The 19262-nt window shown below is 54.9% G+C and overlaps 1 protein-coding gene across 1 annotated transcript in view; it reads left to right on the top strand.

Moving 5' to 3' along the window:
• The window catches only part of Ptpa (protein phosphatase 2 phosphatase activator), a 32532-nt gene extending 23104 nt beyond the window's left edge, over positions 1 to 9428 (top strand). Inside the window, exons 8-10 of the mRNA XM_008825990.2 lie at positions 848 to 948; positions 4866 to 4973; positions 8047 to 9428. Of these exons, the coding sequence (XP_008824212.1) occupies positions 848 to 948; positions 4866 to 4973; positions 8047 to 8124 (287 nt within the window). The 3' untranslated portion in view covers positions 8125 to 9428. The remainder of the gene's footprint in view (positions 1 to 847; positions 949 to 4865; positions 4974 to 8046) is intronic.
• The last annotated feature ends 9834 nt before the right edge of the window (positions 9429 to 19262 follow it).

Below are 19262 nucleotides of genomic sequence, written 5' to 3'. Positions count from 1 at the left end.
ATGTGTATGAGTATATTGCCTGCATGCATGTGAGTGCACCCGTGTCATGCAGTGCCTCAAAGGTCAGAAAAGGGCTTCGGATTCCTCTGGAACTGGAGTTAAGGACAGTTTGTAGCCACCATGTGGGTGCTGGGAATCGAACCCGGGTCCTCTGCAAGAGCAGTCAGTGCTCTTAACCACTGAGCCATCTCTCCAGAAACTTCCATAGAAGTTTCTTAAATGTTACTCAAAAACAAGTTGTGGGTCTGGAAAGATGGCTCAGTGATTAAGAACACTAGCTGTTCTTCCATAGGACCCAGGTTCAATTCCCAGCACCCACATGGCAACTAACACCTGTCTATAACTCCAGTTCCAGGGGATCTGATGCCCTCTTCTGGCCTTCCTAGGCTTTCTACAACATGGTTACAATTACACGCATATAGGCAATACACTCATACACATAAAATTAAAATAATAAAATATTTTTTAAAAAGAGATTGAGCTTCCATAAACCAGAAACGATCATTGCTGTTTCCAAGTATGTGCATAGTGCTGAGTTGTACCTGCTGCCTTCTCTGATTGGTAGCACAGCAGGCTTGTGCACATCAGCATCACCACAGACCTGCGTGGTAGCTGTGCTGTGGCATGATGGGCAGGCATCATTGGGCGATGGGGATTTCTTGGCTCCATCATGATCTTTGCATGCTAGGCAAGCGCTCTACCCCTGAGCCTCACCCCATCTGCCATAACAATCTTAATGGAACCACTACATATCTACAGTCCCTTGCTGGCTGAAATGTCACTGTATGGTGACTCTAGAGTCAGGCTGTAAGGGCCAGGTGCTAAACCCTAGGTCTGTTCTTCCCAGACCACCCATACCTGGAGCCCCGGCACTTTGTGGATGAGAAGGCGGTGAATGAGAACCACAAAGACTACATGTTCCTGGAGTGCATCCTGTTCATCACGGAGGTGAGGGATGGGCATGGGCAGAGGCTGTGGGGGCACCAGCTGTGGGTGTTGGAAAGGATGTCCCCCTAGGCCTCTCCTGGAAGGGTTAGCCAGCGTCTGACTGGCCAGGATCTCTTTGCCTAAATGGTGGGTTTCTCCTGGAGCCCACAGGATGCTTGTGGGCCTTGGTTTGTTTAGTTGGGCCTCACTGTTGGCCTCTGGTTCTCAGCACTCTTCCTGCCTCAGCCTCCTGAGTGCTCAGGACTACAGACAGATACCCCCACACTCAGCCCCCACAGGGGTGTTGAGCTGAGGAACTAAACCGTAGTCGCTAGCTAGTCTTGGTGACTGGCAGCAGGCCTGTAAGGGTGGCACTGTGGTGGGGGAGGGCCAGCATCTCCCATGGGGCTGTGGATGCTCAGGCAAAAATCCCTGGAGGAGCTGGAGTGACTGGGGCAGAGTGCTCTTTGCTGAAGAGCAAAGTGGACGCAGCCCAGCCAGAGGCTTTCGTCTCACTAAGGTGGGGTTCCCTAGACCATGCATCAAGTTCACCTGAGGACTGAAATGCATGGCCCTGGGCTGGCCCCAGATCGCTGACAGAATCTTGTGGACCTGAGCCAGGAGCTGTGTCTAGGCACACAAAGAGACCTACGCTCCAGGACCTTGCTTCCAGGAGATGTGACTTTTCATTCTTTCTACCCTGCACCCATAAACTCTCCACCCCAGATTTACAGAGACACCTTAGCTCTGTTCTCTGGAGCTTGACCTGTCTCCCTTCTTTTCCCATGCCCGCCTGCATGTCTGCTCTGTGGAAGGCCATGTGGACTACTGCCCATGGGGATTGCTCTCTTGGCTGCCTGTTCCGAGCCCCCTAAGAGGGGAGAAATCTGGTTAGCAGCCTTGGCTCCAAGCTCCCCTGGTCAGTATTCGGCTCAGGCTCCTGCCAAGCTCCAGGGGCCAGAGGGGAATGACACATTTTTTCCAAGTCAGCAAATGGAGCGAGGACTGACGGCTGGGCGGCCACTGCTTCATTCTTAGAGATCTGCTGCCTTCAGCAGGGTAGGGCTCAAGGTTGGAAGGACTTGGGGGGAGCCTGGCTCACTGCCTTGAAAGCTGGCCTCCCTTCAGAGTGGAATGAGGGGCTGTGGAGCTTGGGGAGGCCCTAGGAAGAGATGGAAGGGCAGGGTAGGAAGGAGCCTGCAGATTCTGCGAAGCTTGCTGCTGGAGATGGCACTGTTTTGCTCCCCCTGGCGGCTAGCCAAGCCCCCTGCGCCCTGTCAATAATTCTAACAAGGAGCCAGGCTGGGCTTCTGGGACTGGGAATGGATTCCATGCTAAGACAGCATATTGGTTTGTGTTGGTATAAAACCCCCAAAACTTTCCCAAAGTTTGGGACCCAGGTTCTCTGCTAGGAGATAGCCCAGAGTAACCACGAGGTGGCACTGAAGGCATGTTGAACTCCAGGTTTTTGTATCATCTGGAAGTTGGAACTGGGGAGGGCCTGGAGTAGCTTTCCGCCAGTCTGCACCCTCACTGCAAGGCCTGGTTTCCGCTTGGGCTCCAGGCTGTAGGCGTGGGGCTGAGCATAGTTGCTAGGGGCTGCTGTGGCAAGGGCCCTTGTGCCTTGGGAGGCCAGTGGCTGTTGTGCAGAGCAGTGGGCAGAGTTCTACAAACTCACTGACCAGTGAGTGGCCTGACTTGGCTCACCCAGCCCCAGGGGTCAGAAACAGGGAGGCCTGCTTGGAGTTCTGTGCTCTTTGGTTAGAAAGCTGGCCATATTGCCTCTGGAGCCCTGGAAGTCCCTAAGGGCTGGTGCAGCTGGGATGGAACCTGACCCTGACATCGGGGAAGGGCACTGAGCCCTCTCCAGCCAGGTCTTGGATCAGGACTGCCCTGGTAGCCCTGGCCAAACATCCCAGACAAGGAAGCCCACCTTGCAGGGCTCCTATGGCTTCAGGAAATGCAGCCCTGGCGCCTTTAAGAGGCCAGGGCAGGCAGAAAAAGAATTTCAGTTTCAATCTGGCTTCTAAATTTGGAGTTTTGGGAAGGGAGGGATCAGATTTCAGCTGGAAGGGAAGGAGCTGACAGGAAGGCGCTGTGCAGAGCCTCCCCCCCCCATCCCCCTCGGTTACTGACAGAGGAACCATTTACAAAAGGCCGATTCTCTGGGGAGTGGAGAGGCAGGAACGCAGGGTCTGTGAGTAATTTCCTGCTCAATATGGCTGCTCTGACTCACACGATTCCCCTGGGGTCACTGCGGGCCTGCAGCTCGCTAGTTCTCGCTCTTTCTCTTCTCCCTTTGTGGCTAGAATGAGCTAATTTTTTTGTCTTCTCACTCTGGATTCCATTTTTTCCCCTGAAGTTGCAGTCTCCTGCACGATTTAGGAAGCAGGCCCTAAGGCCTGGGGGATGGGGTGGCCCCTGCACTGGGCAGGCCTTGGAGGGTGTGTCCTCTATGTTGGTGGGCGCGGCTGGGCCTGGAGGCAGCCCTAGCCCCCTTTCCTTTCTGAGCAGGCCCTGCAGCACCTGCTGTGGGACGGGTAGCAGGGTGATTTGGCGCAGGGTGATTTGCTCGAGGCCTCATCTGGAGGGTGACCCTGTGCCTCTGCTCCAGTGATCCCTAATCCTTTGGCCTACCAGTGTAGACTATGGGGCTGAGCCAGAGCCTGGGAAGAGGGTGGGTGAGCAGAGAGGCAGGGGGCTGAGTCTGAGGAGGGCCTTGTAGACCTGGGCCCTCCCGTGAGTCAGTGAAAGGAAGGCCTAACTAAAGCCTGCCAGGGAGCAGGGCCCGCATTGGGAGCCTGGTGTCCTCATTAGTGGGGAGCAGACCTCGGAGACAGGCTCGCTCTGAGGACTTGGGCCTTGGGCTGGCATTCTGATAGAAATCAGTGGCCTTTAGTGGAGAAGAGGCCTGTGGGAGTGGGCTGCTGGGTGGGGCAGCACTACCAGGGAGGGGCCTGTGATGTTCTACTTTACAGGGCTTGGGCTTACCTTTTCTACCTGGAATAGCCCCTCACCTCACCCCTGTCCTCATGCACAGCTTCTTCTGGAACTTTCCACCCACTCAGGGTCCAAGTCTCTGCTTCCTTGCCAGACTCAGCTGCTTTGCTTTTTGGAGCCTTTCTCTAGCCTGGGGCTGGGTGCTAAGCCCTGCTCTCCAGCATAAATGCCCCTGTGCTCTAGGGAGGGAGGGGGAGGGCGGTGAGCCTCCTGGTTAATAAATACAAATGTGCTGGCCCCGCTAAGCTGGAGGAATACACTCAGGACACAGGCTTCCCTTTCCCGGTGCTGTGGTTTCTGATGTCATGGGAACTGCACTGGGCTTGCTACAGAATGTTTCTCTTCCTTCCTGGAGGGCCAGACTCTTGAGCAAGAGGAGGGACAGCAGTGGACTGGCCATCTCCTGCTGCTTTTATTTCTGTAGTTATCTGCCCTCCTCTAGGACGGCTCTTGTGTCCCTGTCTCTTGTCGCCATGCTTTTTTCTTTTCTCTGCAGCCTGGCCAGACCCACCAGGGCCTCCCACAGCCCATCTCCTGCCCTCCTAGCTGTACGTGGTAGGCACAGACTAAGTACCCCAAAGGGTGGAGAAGGGAGTCCTGGCTGCTGTCTGAATAGGAACACATCCCACGGAACCAGGGTGGAGATTTTATTTTCCTGTGGCTGCTAAATTTGATGGGTTTTAGGAATTGAGCCCCTGTTTTATCTGTAGGGCAGAGAGGTAGGCAGGGGATACAGATGAAAGTGATTCTATTTGTAGCAGGTCTTGAAGGTCAAGTTCCACCCCCACATCTCCACATCTCTGTCACTTTGTGTGTGTGTGTGTGTGTGTGTGTGTGTGTGTGTGTGTGTGTGTGTGTTTTGTGTCCATGCTGCAGGAGAGAGGGGGTAGACCTCCGGGTGGCCCCTGCCTCTCCAGCTCCTGGACTTTCTTTTCTAGATGAAGACCGGCCCGTTTGCAGAGCATTCCAACCAGCTGTGGAACATCAGTGCTGTCCCCTCCTGGTCCAAAGTGAACCAGGGCCTCATACGCATGTATAAGGCAGAGGTGAGTGGGGTCTGGCCCCGTGTCTGTCCCTGCTGTCACTTGGTCCTGGGGATGGGTTCAGGGCTGCTGATTCCCCACCATACTACTTTGCTCTGGCTCTTAGGCCAGCCCTCTGACTCTTGGGAACTCAGAATCTGATGGATAGGCAGTCATAAGGCCCAACTCTGCCCTAGTAGCTCAAGTGATTGAAGCAGACCATGCTGCAGGAGAAGTTGTGGGCTTTCCTATCCCCCAGATGGTCTGAGGCATCAAAGTTAGGCAGCCTCCTGTCTCAAAGTGACCAAGGTGCCCTCGGGTGTGGGTGTGATCCTAGAGCCAGGTACACAGTGGGCTGTCACACCCTGGAGGGTGCTGCTAGGAGGGAGGAACCTGGGCGTGGGTTGGGCACAGGCACTTCTCATGACCACTTCATGTGGTTGTGAAGGATGCAGATAGTCTTCCCTGCTGCGGGCTCACAAGTCAGCAGCCCTAGGGACCTTGGATCCAGGAGCTCCCCCTGCTGGGAGGTTCCTACCTTTCCCGGGGTTTTCTGCACTTTGTCCTTGACATGGCCCTCCCAGCTAGGAAGTAGTAGACTTTTTCTCTTACAGAAAAGGAGCGGACACCTTGTCTCTTCCCTAGCCCTTCCCACAGCTTGAGCACACTAATTCTGGAACTACTTGACTTTGACCTCTGTGTGCAGTACCTCCTGGAGACATGAGTCCCCAAACCATGTCCCCCACTTGCTAGTTAGTAGCCTCAGGTATTGGCCTGTGGCTGCCCATCCCTGGTTTTTTATCATTCCCGCTCTTTTAAGAGGAGCTGTGCTTCCCTGGATCCAGCGCCTATTCCATCCATTGGCAGGACAGCAGGGACTGGGGTGAGAGGGCCCTGAGGAAGGTTCTGGTAGTACAGCACTTCCTGTTCACGTGGTTCCCTTGGCATGGTGCCGAAGGGGTTAACAGTTCATGAAGTGACCAGGTCCTGCCTCTCCTTCCGCCCTCCTCTCTGGATCCTGTTCCTCTGGGCTCCACATCCTGTGTTTAGGCTCCAGCCCACATAGCTCTCTAATCTGAGAGGACATTCCTAGGCTGGCCAGGCTCCTTCCCGCTTTGTACTTCAGCTCCTGTGCCTGGGCACTGCCTTTGGTCCTGACTTCCACGACCTTGATCTGCTGACCCCGCAGTGGTGATAGAGAAGACTCTCGCCCTGCTGGGTTCTCCCCACTATTGGGGGGCTGATAGAGGACTGTAAAGCTCCCCCAACTCCATGTCAGATTCAGGGACCTAGTTATCTCCTTGCTTGGAATCCTAAATGCTGTCCTTCTGTGTCTCCAAACCTGTTTGGATCCAGGCTCCCGAGGGCAAGGCCAGCAACCTTGTGCCCCTTCTAGAGACAGGTCACCTGCGGGCAGACAAGCTTAAAGGAGGTGCAGAACATAGACCTTGGCAGTCTTGGCCTAAAGGTGGTTGGTTGCTAGGTATTTCTGTGGTTGTTTACCACAAGGAAAATGTGATAGAAGACTTCGGTTCTGGGGCCCACAAGAGGATGGGAGCTGACTACGGCCCTGCCTCAGACCCCATATGCCAGGTTGGACTCAGAGGGTAATGCTGGACTTGCTGTCTATAGTTTTAAGAACTGTAAGTCGAGTCTGGTGTGGTGGTGTAGCCTTTAATCCCAGCACTTAACCAGTATCTGGTCCCTGTAGGGAAGGGGGGATGGGGGGAGGGGGGCTGTAAGTCCATGCCTCTCTGGAGGGCTCGGGAAACCACTTATTTTTCCAGCCCAGCTCTCAGTCCATAGAGTCCAGTGAGGCTTATCAGTCTTGTAGGTACAGGACCAGGGTACCCTAAGCTGCCACAGGGGCCTGATCAGGCCTGTTCCTAGGTAGCCTCAAGATACACAACTAACTGTCTCCGAAGTGCCTAGCCTGGCTTTTCAAAGAGAAGCCCCAGGGACTTTCTGGACCTTGGGTGGTAGGGGGCTTTCTGTCCTGAAGGCTGTCACCACACCTGGAGAGCCCTACCTCTTCCTGAATATAGACTACCAGGCTTGGACTGGTGCTGGAGGGTCAGGCCACAGGCTGGACAGTCTTGGTGGGAAAAAACTTCCAGATGCTTCTCCTGCCCCAGGGCCCTGGGTTTCCTCCACCCCAGCAGCCTTTTTCCAGGGCATATTCTGCCTGTTCTGTGGGCAGAACTGGGGGACAGCCTCTGCCCTTTCCCCCACTTGCCTTTGTGGCTTTTCTTGTTTTGAGAGCTTAAGGTGGGTTGACCTTTGACCCTTTCTGGAATTCCAGGGCTCTGGGGTGTCGGGGGTGCTTTCCACACTCCCACCACTTCCTGATGACATGAGCACCATGGCAGCCTTGCTCAGGGCCTGGACATGCTGCTCCTCCCCCAGGGTACCCCCAGCTGTCTGCCTCCGACTGCTCCCCATCTGAGCTTAACCTTTTACTTTATGCCCTTATGCTTGTTTCCGAAGCTGGTTCTTAGGTAAGGGAAGGTAGGCCATTTAGCTTATTCCTCTGACCACAGCTAGAACGAGGCCCTCCCCTGGAGGCTTTAAGTCCTGTCTGGTCCCCCCTCTCCCAGCCAGTAGATCCCCAGCACCCTGGATGTTTCTGAGGCCAAAGGTATAGGAGGAGGCCCAAGCCAACGTGGCGGATTCCATCCTCACATCCTGGCTGGACCTGCAGCCTGGGAGGGTGAGCGTGAGCCCATGACAGCCCTGTGGCAGGCCAGGCAGGGTGGTGCTAGGCTGTGGGCCTGGCCTCAGGCTGCCTGTGAACCTCTGCTGCACTAGGTCACCTCCGCTTTTGAGGTGGGTCCTGTGGTCTCCACCTCTTTACAGGGCTGTACCATACTCAGGTAGTCCATGTTGCCCTGCTTACCCTCAGTGCTCTTGCCCTGACCCCCCCCGCCCCAGGGGCTGCTCTGACTGGGCCACTTTTTGAGCACTGGATGGATACCCCTTTGAAGTGGCTCCAGTTTGAGCCCTCATTTTGTCGGTGTTCCCTGGGGTGCAAGAGGCTGGGGAGGCCTTGGCAGGGTGCAGTCCAGGCCTTACCTTCCTGGTCTCCCTTCTTCCTCAGTGCCTGGAGAAATTCCCTGTGATCCAGCACTTCAAGTTCGGGAGCCTGCTGCCCATCCATCCGGTCACATCGGGCTAGGAGAGGCCGAGCCACCAGAGCTACCCTGGCCAGGTTCCTGTGCCCTCTCTGACCCGATACCCTTCCCACTCTCCCTCTGTTCTTTCTATTTGATGAGAGGCTGTTTACTGGGGTGGGGTGGCGAGCAGAGCCTGAGGAAGGCCTGGAGCCAAAGGCACATGAGCCTGAGTTGGGAGAAGTGACCAGTTTCTGACTGCCCCTCTGCTAGGCGGGCAAGAAGAGGGGCTGGGACCTGGTCCTGGCCCTGTCCTGGGTTCCTGGCCTCCTGGCCTGCCTTCTCTCTGCCCAGTCCCAGGCTGAGACTAGGGCATCTTGCTCTTTCATTGCTTTCCCTTGCTAAGAGTGTGAGTTGCTGTTCCTCCAGGGGTAGGTCAGTTTCCCAAGCCATGCTCCCCTGGGTGTCTGCTGTGGGGCTGGAGGTTGAGGCTGGTGGCAGCTGTGGGGAGGGTGGGTGGGATTCATGGTGGAGGGCTGTGACTGTTGGGGCTGGCCTTCTCGAGGTGGCCTCCTGGGCCTGGCACAGACCCTCATTCAGGTTTTTGTTCTCTGGCCCTTGGCTTTGCCAGGTTTCCTGGCCATTGCTGAAACCTCCCCACTTCCCAGGAGTAGCCTGGTTATGGAAGCTGCCTGGGTTCTTGGGAAAGCCTGCCTGACTGGGCGAGGCCTGTCTTTCCAGAATTGCCTCTGGAGGGAGAGGGTGGCCGAGACTCAGGGAAGGCCGGAGCTGTTGTGTTGGTGCAGAGCCGGGGTTCTTCCAGGTGGTCTTTGGCCTGCTGCTTCTGCTACCTCCTTGATGCTTTGAGCAGCCTTGAGTTTCACCTGAGGCCCTTGGCTTGCTGCTCTGCTCCCTTGGGCAGGTTTGTGGCTGGTGTAGAAGGGCAGGGCAAGCAGCAGCCCTTCCCAGCCTGGGCACTTACTCTGGGCATGGGCAGGGCTGCTGAAGAGTTCTTGGCCACAGCTCACCAGTTTCCTCCAGTGCTGTGGCTGAGCTGGTACCCATAGGCTCCCTTGCCCTACTCAGGCCTGCCCTTCTCCACGGCCCTTCCTTGTATCTGGGTCTACAGAGCCATTGAGGAGTGGCCACCGAGAAGCACAATCCAGTGACTTGGCTGGGGATGGGCGATGGTCTGGACAGAGCTGGGACTAGAGTCATCAGAGTCACAGAGTTTCCCAGGGGAGGCCCAGCGCCAGCCTCCCTCCCAGGGCCAAGTCATTATCGCCTTCCTGGCCCCTCCTGTGTCCCTGGGCCCCCAGCCCTGACCTTCCTTGCTGTTCGGATTAAAGCCTCTGTTTTACACCTGTCACCTGTGTGAGACATCTTTTCCTGACTTGTCTGAAGGACTGTTCCCCAGCAGGTCCCCCTTGGGTTGACTTTCCTGGGAGTGGAATGTATGACAGGGACTAGAGGAGGCACATGGGTTCAAATCACCAGTAGTGGCACAGTTGTGGGTAGGCTGCCAAATCTCAGAATTCCAGCGTCCTCCTCTAGAAGATGGGCACAATTGTAAAGTGGCTGCAGGTGACTGTGAGTCCTTGGTCCACCCCGGAGTACATGCTGTACTGTCACAGACTCTGTGTGCCTCATGTGCTTATTGGACATGGAACTTGGGTCCTGGCACATGCTGAGCATGAAACACATGTCAGTCTACTGCAGCTGCCCTTGATGGATGCAGCTCCTCTGGACTCCTGTCAGCCCGTGCTGGGGCTGACTTGGAAGCGTGCAGCCATGGTTTTAGGGGTGGGCTCCACCTTGCACTCCATTATGGTAAGCCTTGCTGGATGGTGGGACTTCTTAGATGCTAGATGCTCCTGATAGCAGAAGCTTCACCCTTTCTTCTGGCCTTGGAGGCCTCACGCGGAAGTGGGAAGGGGAGCCCCGGCCACTGGTCGCCTTGCCCTTCCTCTGGACATTCCTGGTTGCCCAAAGCCTTGTCTCTGGAGTCAAGCCAGCTGTCTATAGCTGGAAGTCCTTGAACGTTGACTCTGAGCCTCGGTTTCTTGACTGAAACTAGGTCTAGAGGCATATTCGTTTCTCAAGCAGTGGCTGTCTATTTTTGACCACAACATCAGAAAATAGCAGTGCTATATAGTAGTATGTAATTATGAAATTAATGGGGGGGGGGCTCTGCTTTTTGAGCTACACACAGGTGTACATGTATGTCTAGCCTTCTGGTATTGTGACATGATGTCGCCTACAGAGTTCATGCCTGACAGCTGTGTAATCGAGTTTTTAAAAAATATTTCATTTTTTTGAGATAGGGTCTCATGTATCCCAGGCTGGCCTCAGACTTGCTATGTAGCCAAGGATGACCTTACACTCCTGATCCTCATATCTCTATAACCGGAGTGCCAGAATTATAGGCATACACCACCGTCCCATTTTTGTGGTACAGGGGGAGATCAAACCCAGGGCTCTGCGCATGCTACTTAAAGCACTGCACCAACTGAGCCACATATCCGGCCAGAGCCTCAATATTTTAAGTAAGTTTATTGTTGGATATGCCTGACAGGTTTGGGATACCCCTTGAAGAAGTGGAGGTGTGGGACCTCAGAGGAGTGTAACCAGGGAGTTGCTGCAGGTCCTGGGCAGCACAAAGCCAGGACCTAGGAGGTGGGGGAGATCCTACACTTAGCCAAGGCGCTTAAGGGTCAGTTTCAGTTTGGTGACAGAATCCTGGGGCCAGGTAAGTGGAGACACAGTCCGTTTCAGGGGCTGTAGCTACGTTTGGCACAAGGATGGTGATGGGCGAGGTGAATAGGCAGATGGTGAGGGGTGAGTAGTTTAGGTACCTGGAACTGTCACCAACAGGAAGGAAGATGGGAGGGGACATGGCAGGCAAAAAGACTCCCTGTTCTTGGCTAGCATAGGTTGATGATGCTGATGAGGAAGAGGGAAAGTGATTTGTTATTGTGGTGCCATTCACTTTCTAAGAGTGGGAAGGAGGCAGCACTGGCCAGCACTAGCTGAGGTGGTCATGGAGTGGTCATCACAGAAAGGATACTGCCATCAGGTACTTGCCAAATGTGAGGAGAGGAAACCCTCAGGGCAGAGTCCTGGTCTTGACCTTTGCAGAGGCCTGCTTCCCTGGAGTAAAGGGAAATATAGGGAGTGGGTGCTGGGGAGTGGGAGCCATGAGCTCGGCCTGGGAAACAGCCACTGGGCCCTGCGCACTGCCTCACACCCAACACAGTGACTCACCAGAATGGTCTGAAGTCTCTGAAACAGGTTAACCCTTAGCCCGGCCCCCAGAGTAGGGAAACGGGCCACTGGACATGTTTCCCACGCTGCTCTGCACCTCACAACCTTCTCTTTAGGACAGAAGAACCTTCAAGTAGGAGAGGCTTTGGAAGGTGAGCCATGCTGCTTTCTGTGGTATGCGGGACGGGTCTAGAGATGGGACATAGGTAGTGACAGTGGTCAGAGGGGAGATGAAGGCTGGAGCCCTTGAGAACAAGGGCAGCCCTTCCTAGGCAGCCAGTGGGCACTTGCCCTGTCCTACAAGAGGGTGCTGGACTGGTAGACTGTACAGATTTCCCTGGGCAAGGACATGGGAGGCAAGGCCATCAGCTGCCCTGGGGGCAGAGGGGTAGTAGAGGTATCTGAGAGGGGCAGCAGGGGAGTTGAGGGCATTGGCAGGAGGGAGGCACATTCAGGCCTTGGAGATAGGTGTAGGGGAATTTGCACTGCCAGCCCATGCTGTGTCCATGAAGGATGGCTGGCTGCTCTGCTCCAGGTCTGAGGGAGCCCTCAGGGGAGGGGGTGGGTGCCTCTGCCGACCATCCTGGGCCAGATGAACTTTGAGAACAAACCATCCTAAACAGCATGTATGAGAGTGATGCTGTGTGTCTATGTGTCTGTGCTGGCCCTGTTGCTCCTGGAGGTGAGAGGGAAAGGCCATTCCTAGAAGGAAAACTTGGCAGAGAGGGGATTCAAAGGAAAACACTGAGGGCTTGTTGGCCTCTAGGATAAGTTAGGCATTTTTCTTGAGTCCAGCCAGCGTCAAGGCATTTCAAAATACATTTAGGGGGATGTGGAGATGAGAGTTTCGTGCCTTCAGGAAACTTACAAGTTGGGAAACATGGTGGACCAGCCATGGAAGAAGACAACTGATGGTGCAGGCGCCTGGGCTCCAGGGCTTCCTCAGGGAAGGCCCAGAACAGTGGGCACAGACCAAGGTCATCAGGTGGAGCCCATGACTGCAGAGATGTGTATGGCAGGAGACAGCTATGGAGCTGAGTGGTTGTGGCCACCTGGAGTTTGAGCCAGGCTTGGGGACACCCATGGCATTCTGCACATCACCTTGACTCAATCCAACTGCCCTGTAGCTTTCTGCACATTGCTTGGTGTCTGCTAGGCAGGCCACAAGAGAGCAATGACCGTAGTGCCGAAAGAGCCTAATGTAGCAGGCCCCAGTCTGTAAACTGGTTCAGAGGAAAAGTGGGGAGCTGGGAGGCCAGGGAAGATACTTGGGAGGGGCACCTCTGTGGGTGTGTGAGAGCATTTGAGGGACCTGGGTGGGTTGCTGGCCCGGAGGCTGGTGGGCCTGGTGGGCCAGGTGCCTTGGCATTGGTACTTGTGTGGCCAGAGAGGCCTTGGGCTGCTGGGAAGCCGGAGCTGGAGGGATGAGGTGCTGAGGAGGAGGGAGGGGTTCTCAGTGTGTCTGGGAGAACCTAGGGAAAGGAGCAAGTTAGGAGTAGGGAGAGGGGGAGATACTGTGCTCAGCCAGGGGTGCTGAGTTTGAAAGGCCCTACCAGGCAGCATGTTGGGCCTGGCTGAGAGGCTAGCAGGGCTGCCAAGATCCCTCTGGGTGCAAAGAACCAGGCCACAGAGCCCCTTGCCTTCCCTCCTGCCCTTTGGCTTCCGGCCACACTAGCCTCTCAAACTCTGGTCACGGATCCATTTGATTATGTCCTAAGTCCTTTGCCCCAGTGGGGGGCCCCTGGTTGTTGAGGGCTCCTATGTTATCGCACTTGATTCAAAGGCCTCACCTGGCCCTCCTGACTAGGCTGCCTCTCTTGCTCTAACCACTGGGCACACTAGACTTTGGGGCTGTGCTTACACGTCCCAGCCATAAGCTTCACTCACTGAGGGAGAGGCAGCCACGTGCTTCACCTTGACGAGAGGGTTGCTTTGCCCTCTGGTTGCAACTTTTGCTTCATGGACCTGTGTGAGTGTATGCGTGTGTGCGTGCGTGCGTGTTAGGCTGAGGTTCGCTTCTTACTCAGCACCACTGCTGCTCCTGGGGGTCAGGTAGCCCATGTGTTTGGTGTCCTGCTCTCCCTAGGCCGCTGTCCTGCACCGCAGGTGCTTGGCTCATAGCTGGGAATGACCGGGTTAGTCAGCCCCCTTCTTGCCCAGGGATGATGGGGAGGCAGGAGAGGGTGAGGTGGCCCCGATTCCAGAGGGGAGAAGTCAGGCTAGGCATCCAGGCTCCAGCAGGCGAAGAGAGAGGCTGAGCCAGTGGCCACAGCTGTCCAGAGGAGGCCCGCAGCTGTGGGCTGGGGAGAAGAGAGAACAGAAAGAAGGGGAGGACAGATCTGGCTGTTTGTAGGCTAAGGACCAGCAGCGGAGGTGTGGGCCAGCCACGCACTAGGCCAGCCCTGCAGCCACCCTGAGTTTCACTGCTCCTAAACGTGGGTGGGGCCTTCTGCTCAACCCTGTGCAGGCAGCTCGGATGCTGCCCTGAACAGGCCAGACAGGGCCCGCCTTTGCTCTAGTGACTTTTCCTAAGAAAATGCTGGGGCTTGTTAGAGGCCATTGGAGCAGTCACAGTGGCTGTCAGATGACACACTTGGGGGCTTGTTCTTCTGGAAAGATGCTTATGGCCTGTTGAGTAGAGGAAGTGGCCACGGAGATGGAACACAGCACATTCCCTTGCAGAAAAACAGGCCTGAGCCGGGAGTGGTGGTGCACACCTTTAATCTGGCACCCAGGAGGCAGAGGCAGGTCACCGAGTTCAAGGTCAGCCTGGTGTACATAGAGAGTTCAGGCCGGCCAGGGCTACACTAGAAAAGCAGGTCTGCACTCTTGGCACTGTCCATCTACGTGGACTAGGTAGTCGTGTGCTTACCCCACCTGTGGGGCTCGGGGGTTGGAAGCCTCTGGCTTCCTCAGCTTTCAGTTATGGTCATGAAAATGTTAAACATCGCTGAACCCCGAGAACTCATTGTGGGTGTTGGCTTTGCTTTCCGTTTTGTGCTTTGGGTTTTAAAGTCTCCACAACGCTCACATACTACCTTTGTACTGACACAGAGAAAGGGAACGGATTAGAAACCTGTTCCGCTGAAGAGCCCTGGTGAGTGACAGCTCTGGCAGGGTAGAGGCCTCTCCCTCAATTCAGGGAGCAGGGTTCTGGGTAGAGCTGGTGAAGAAAGGGGTGTCGGTGTGCTTCTGTAGATCGCTTGCCCCGAGGTCCCTGAGGGGGAGTAGGTAGAGACCTGGGCAGAGGGACTGAGAGCTCTGGGGGACGGTGCTTGAGACTCTGTCCATGCTGGACCCAGCAAGAGAGGCAGTCCGATTCCTGCTGCGGAGAGGACAGGCCAGCTGGCAACTCCCTGGCGTGTGTCTGAATCCTCCCCACCTGGCAGTGCCCTCTGGGACCCAGCCTGGCTCTCCTGAGCCTGCTGATGACCTGGATGCAGATGCGGTCTCCAAGGTGAGGGCTCTTCCCTGCTTGTGGCCTGGAGTGTGTGTGGGAGGGCCCGGGTGGGCGGGGGTTCCCAGGCCACACCATGAATGGCTCCATTTTGTCCAGTGCTATGATTCTGTAGGGCTGTTAGGTGCCCTGGCAAAGAGGCAGAGCCCCTGGTGGGTGCAGCCTCGTCCATCAGCCTTCTCTGCGCCACCCACGGCCAGTTCCCGTTTCCCTTGGAAAGTGGGGCTCGACGGTTGTCTGCAGCCCTGGGCAGCCCAGACAGAGCTCTGCTTGCAGCTGTGAGCCCCCAGCCGTGCCCCACCCTGGCTTCCACGTTCTCTCCTATCTGCAGAAGACCTTTGCTGATTCCACAAAGGTCTCCCAGTCCGGGTGTAGACAAATCCTTTTATTTTCATTTGCTTGAAATTAATTTGGGGTTTTTCAAAAGGGACAAACACTGTGGGGAAAACAAAAAACACAGCACATCACCGAAAAACAAGAGGCAAAGTACATACACCTTGTTCTCAGATGCCCAGAGTCCAGCCCCAGGAGGAAGGGCAGGCTGGGGGCCCCAGGTGGCCCTCCTGGTTGGCACTTCTAACTGGCAACGCTTCTAGAGCCAGCTCCTGATGTATATACCAGGGATGTCTGGACTCTGGAGTTGGCTTTTGTATTTCCCATTGTGTGACCTGGGTTCACTGTTAATCTCTCAGAACCTTGGTCTTGTCATATCTATGTGGGTAGTAAGTACAGCCTTACATGGTGGTTCTTATAAGCCACTGAAGGTACAAGGCCAGCTGGTGCGATCTCATTTAATCTCCCCAGGCTTAGGAGGTGGATGTGTGGTGACCATGCAGAGGGTAAGGACTTCCTTGGTGAGTGGTGTTCCATCCCAGCCATACCCAACACATCATACCACTGAGCTCAGTGATGGTCACATGAGTCCATCTTGTGTGCATTAAGCGTTTACTTTGCCCCACATCCATTTGAAGAAGCTCTGAGTAAGTGCTAAGGGCAGTGGAGGGGGCAGATGTGGTGCCTTCCTTTGTGAGGCTCCTTCGGGACACCGGAAGGTACTCAGGAGCCATGGACACTTCAGGACTGGGTGGGAGGCCTCTCTGAGGATCCCATGGGAAGGCTGGCTGTGGGCTACAGGCTTACCCTTCAGACTAGGCCAGGCTGGCCTGGGTCCCTCCTGACTGAACAAACCCCTTAGGGACCAGCTCCTTTCCACCCCATGTAGGTTCCTGCCCTGTATGTCCACACTGGCCCCAGAAGCTGCCTGGTCTCTGGGGCTTCTTTGGTTGGTTGGTTTGGTTTTAGAGACAGGTTCTCTGTAGCCTAGGCTGGCCTAGGACTCATGGAGATACTCTTGCCTCAGCCTCCCGTGTGCTGAGTTCAGTCATGAGCCACCATACCCGATGCTCTAGGAGTTTCCCTGAGCTGAACCTGCGCATCAGGCCTGGAGGCAAGTGCTCAGAAGTATATCCTTCATCCTCACCCTGGTCAACCATGTCCCTTTGACTCAGAGGAGAAAGTCAAGACAGGTGGTCAGGGTGCTGGCTGGTCTGAGAATGCTGAGTCTCATACCAAGACGTGAAACCTCAGGGTGGCATCCGCTGCCTTGTGCTGGCCTGGCCTAGTGGTTGATAAGCCCCTGTCCTCTGCTTCAGAGCCCATCTTTGCAAGACTAGCCCTGGCTGACAGGCATAGTGCTGAAGAGACTGAGCCTGGCATCTTTCCAGGAGGCAGGTGCCAAGCTGCAGACCACAAAGCCTCAAGACATCCCCATGGTGAGAGAGAAAGTGCCACCATGTCTCTGTTTTAGAGGTGATGAGGGTGGAGCCTAGAGAACTCTAGTGGCTTTCCAGGGCTTCCAGCTCATCCTGTGTGTCTGGGTGAGGCTTGATGTGTGTCCCGTCCCGCTGGCAGAAAGGCTCTGCTGCAGCGGGAACTGATCTAGGCTCCACAGCCAGCAGGCCCATATCTAGGCATCATCATTCCTTCACCCCAGGAATTCGACCCATGAGCAGGTCCTTGGTCTCCTTCCAGATCATAAACCAGGTCTGTCCCCGTCTCCTGTACCTGTACTGTGGCAAACTCGGTCTCACCTACTGTCATTTGTTGCTGGCCACTCCCATGCAGTCTCCTCTCTGCCTCCCTTACTCCACTCTCTTCCATGCCCTGAGCATGGAGGGAAGACCTCGCCAGACCCCTTTAGGTTCCACTTTGACTCAGCTGGTGTTTTGTTTCAGGTTGTGCGCTGTGAGGGGAGGGGAGTTGAGGACACACAGAGTTGTGGCTCTGCAGTCCCTGTCCTCTGGGAACAGAAACCCCTGATCCAGAGAATCCATCAGGAGAGGCTGAGATAGGGCTGGCTCATCAGCCCTGTAGTTTTGGGGCTGGTCACATGCCCAGACCTGGCCGGTCAGGAACCTTGCCTTCCCGTCCTCTGTGTTTAAGGGTAAGAATGTGATGCAGACTGAACCAATGAGTGTCTTCCCTGCATTCCTGTTGGAGACCTTCTCAACATCCCCTCTGCCGGGGATCCTGAGCTGGCAAATGGTTGAGGGGGGTACCAATGACAGGGCCAGGGATATAATGGGGGGGCAGTGTCCCAAAGTAGGAAGAAGACACTTGAATGTTCTCCTTCCTAACTTGTCATGGTGTTTTTTTGTTGGTTGGTTGGTTTTTTGAAACAAGGTCTCAGTGTATAGCCCCTCTGTCCTGGAACTTACTCTATATACCAGACTGGCCTTGAACTCTGTCTGTCTCAGCCTCCTGAGTGCTGAGATTAAAACCATGCACCATTATGTTGTGATGTCTTAAGTGTTCATTCATTCATTTTTGTATTGTGCAATGCCAGTTTGAATGCAAATAGGACCTAAGTCACATGGACTCGTGGAAATGACTCCATCTATACCTGTGGCTTGTCCTAGAGGGTGCCTTGAGCTGACCAGAACAGCTAGGCTGTAGCAGAAGAGCACCCCAAGGCTGGGGGCCTGCCTGAGGACCTGCTTCTGGTGAGGGAATCACTGACCTCCCTGCCTCCTCCATCCCTTCTGCCCCTGGGGTCGGTCTATCCCCAGCCTGGTGTTCTGAGCCCTGGCACCTCTCCTTCCTATATACAGCCCCCTTTAACCTACCACAGAGAAGTGTCTAGGAGGATCTCAGCACCCAGAATGGAGGGAGAAGAGAGAAGAGGTTCATCCACATCTAGACACAGGCCCTGCTTGCCTGCCAGATGGGCTGTGTGTGGCTACTCTGGGACAGTGTCCACTGTCGCTCTGCCACTCCCTATGCCTCACTCTAACCCTTTCTGTGCCAGTGCCTAGACCCCTGCTAAGCCTAGGACATTGAGGATGAGTAGATACTGTTTGAGGGTCTCATGAAGCCCAGGATGGCCTGAAACTTACTACATAGCCAAGAATGACCTTGAACTCCACATCCTCCTGCCTCTGCCTCCTGAATGCCCCCAAACCTGGTTTTATGTGGTGGAGCGACTGAACTGAGAGCTCTGTGCACGTCAGGCAGAACATCTACCAGTTGAGCTACATCTGTTACAGCCTGTCCTGTACTTCATGAACAAAACACAGGTTCAGAGGTTCAGTTACGGCTCTGTAGATGGTAACTGCAGAGCGCTAACCCCAAGGATGGAGACATCTGAACTGGGTGTGTAGTAGCATTGTTCCTGGAAGAATTCTTCAGAACCAGAGACGGACTGGAGGGATGGTTCAGTGGTTGAGAGCACTGGGTGCTCTTACAGAGGACCCGGGTTTGAATCCCAGCACCCATGTGTCAGCTAACAACAGTTTGTAACTCCAGTTCTGGGGGGTCTGGTGCCCCCTTCTGTCCTCCTCAGGCGCTGCATGACTCAGGTGCACGTGCATACACAGGCATAATATTCATACACATAAAACTTAAAAAATATTAAGGTGGGGGGGGGCTGGAGAGATGGCTCAGTGGTTAAGAACACTGACTGTTCTTGCAGAAGACCCGGGTTTGAATCCCAGCACCCACATGGCAGCTAACAACTGTCTGTAACTCCAGTTCCAGGGGATCCGACAACCTCTTCTGTCCTCCGAGGGCATTGCATGACACGGTGCACTCACCTACATGCAGGCAATACACATAAAATAAAAAATTAAGCCGGGTGTGGCGGCGCACGCCTTTAATCCCATTATTTTGATATATCACAGTGAAAGATTTATCGTCCTCTTTTTTTTTTTTTTTTTTTTTTTTTTTTTAAAAAAAAAAAAAAAAAAAAAAAAAAAAAGCCAGAGAGAGACTGGAAGACCCAAGGGACAGCTGTGAACTGGATGATGTCACATGAGCCTCTGTCCAGCTGCACCCAGGCTGAAACACCAGTGGACTTCTGTTTCTCTGCTGAGAAGCCGTCTGTCTGCCTGAGCCAGTGCCAGAGTAAAAGCTGTAGAGGAGAGGGCCCAGCCCGAAAGACAGGTGCTCTGGCACCTTCCATTCCCTATTCCTCCCCTCCCCTCC

Source organism: Nannospalax galili, unplaced genomic scaffold, assembly GCF_000622305.1.
Source record: "Nannospalax galili isolate Female #2095 unplaced genomic scaffold, S.galili_v1.0 scaffold290, whole genome shotgun sequence".
In the NCBI taxonomy this organism is placed as follows: Eukaryota; Metazoa; Chordata; class Mammalia; order Rodentia; family Spalacidae; genus Nannospalax; species Nannospalax galili.
Note: the sequence above shows the minus strand (reverse complement) of the source record. Positions and strands in the feature narration are given on the sequence as shown.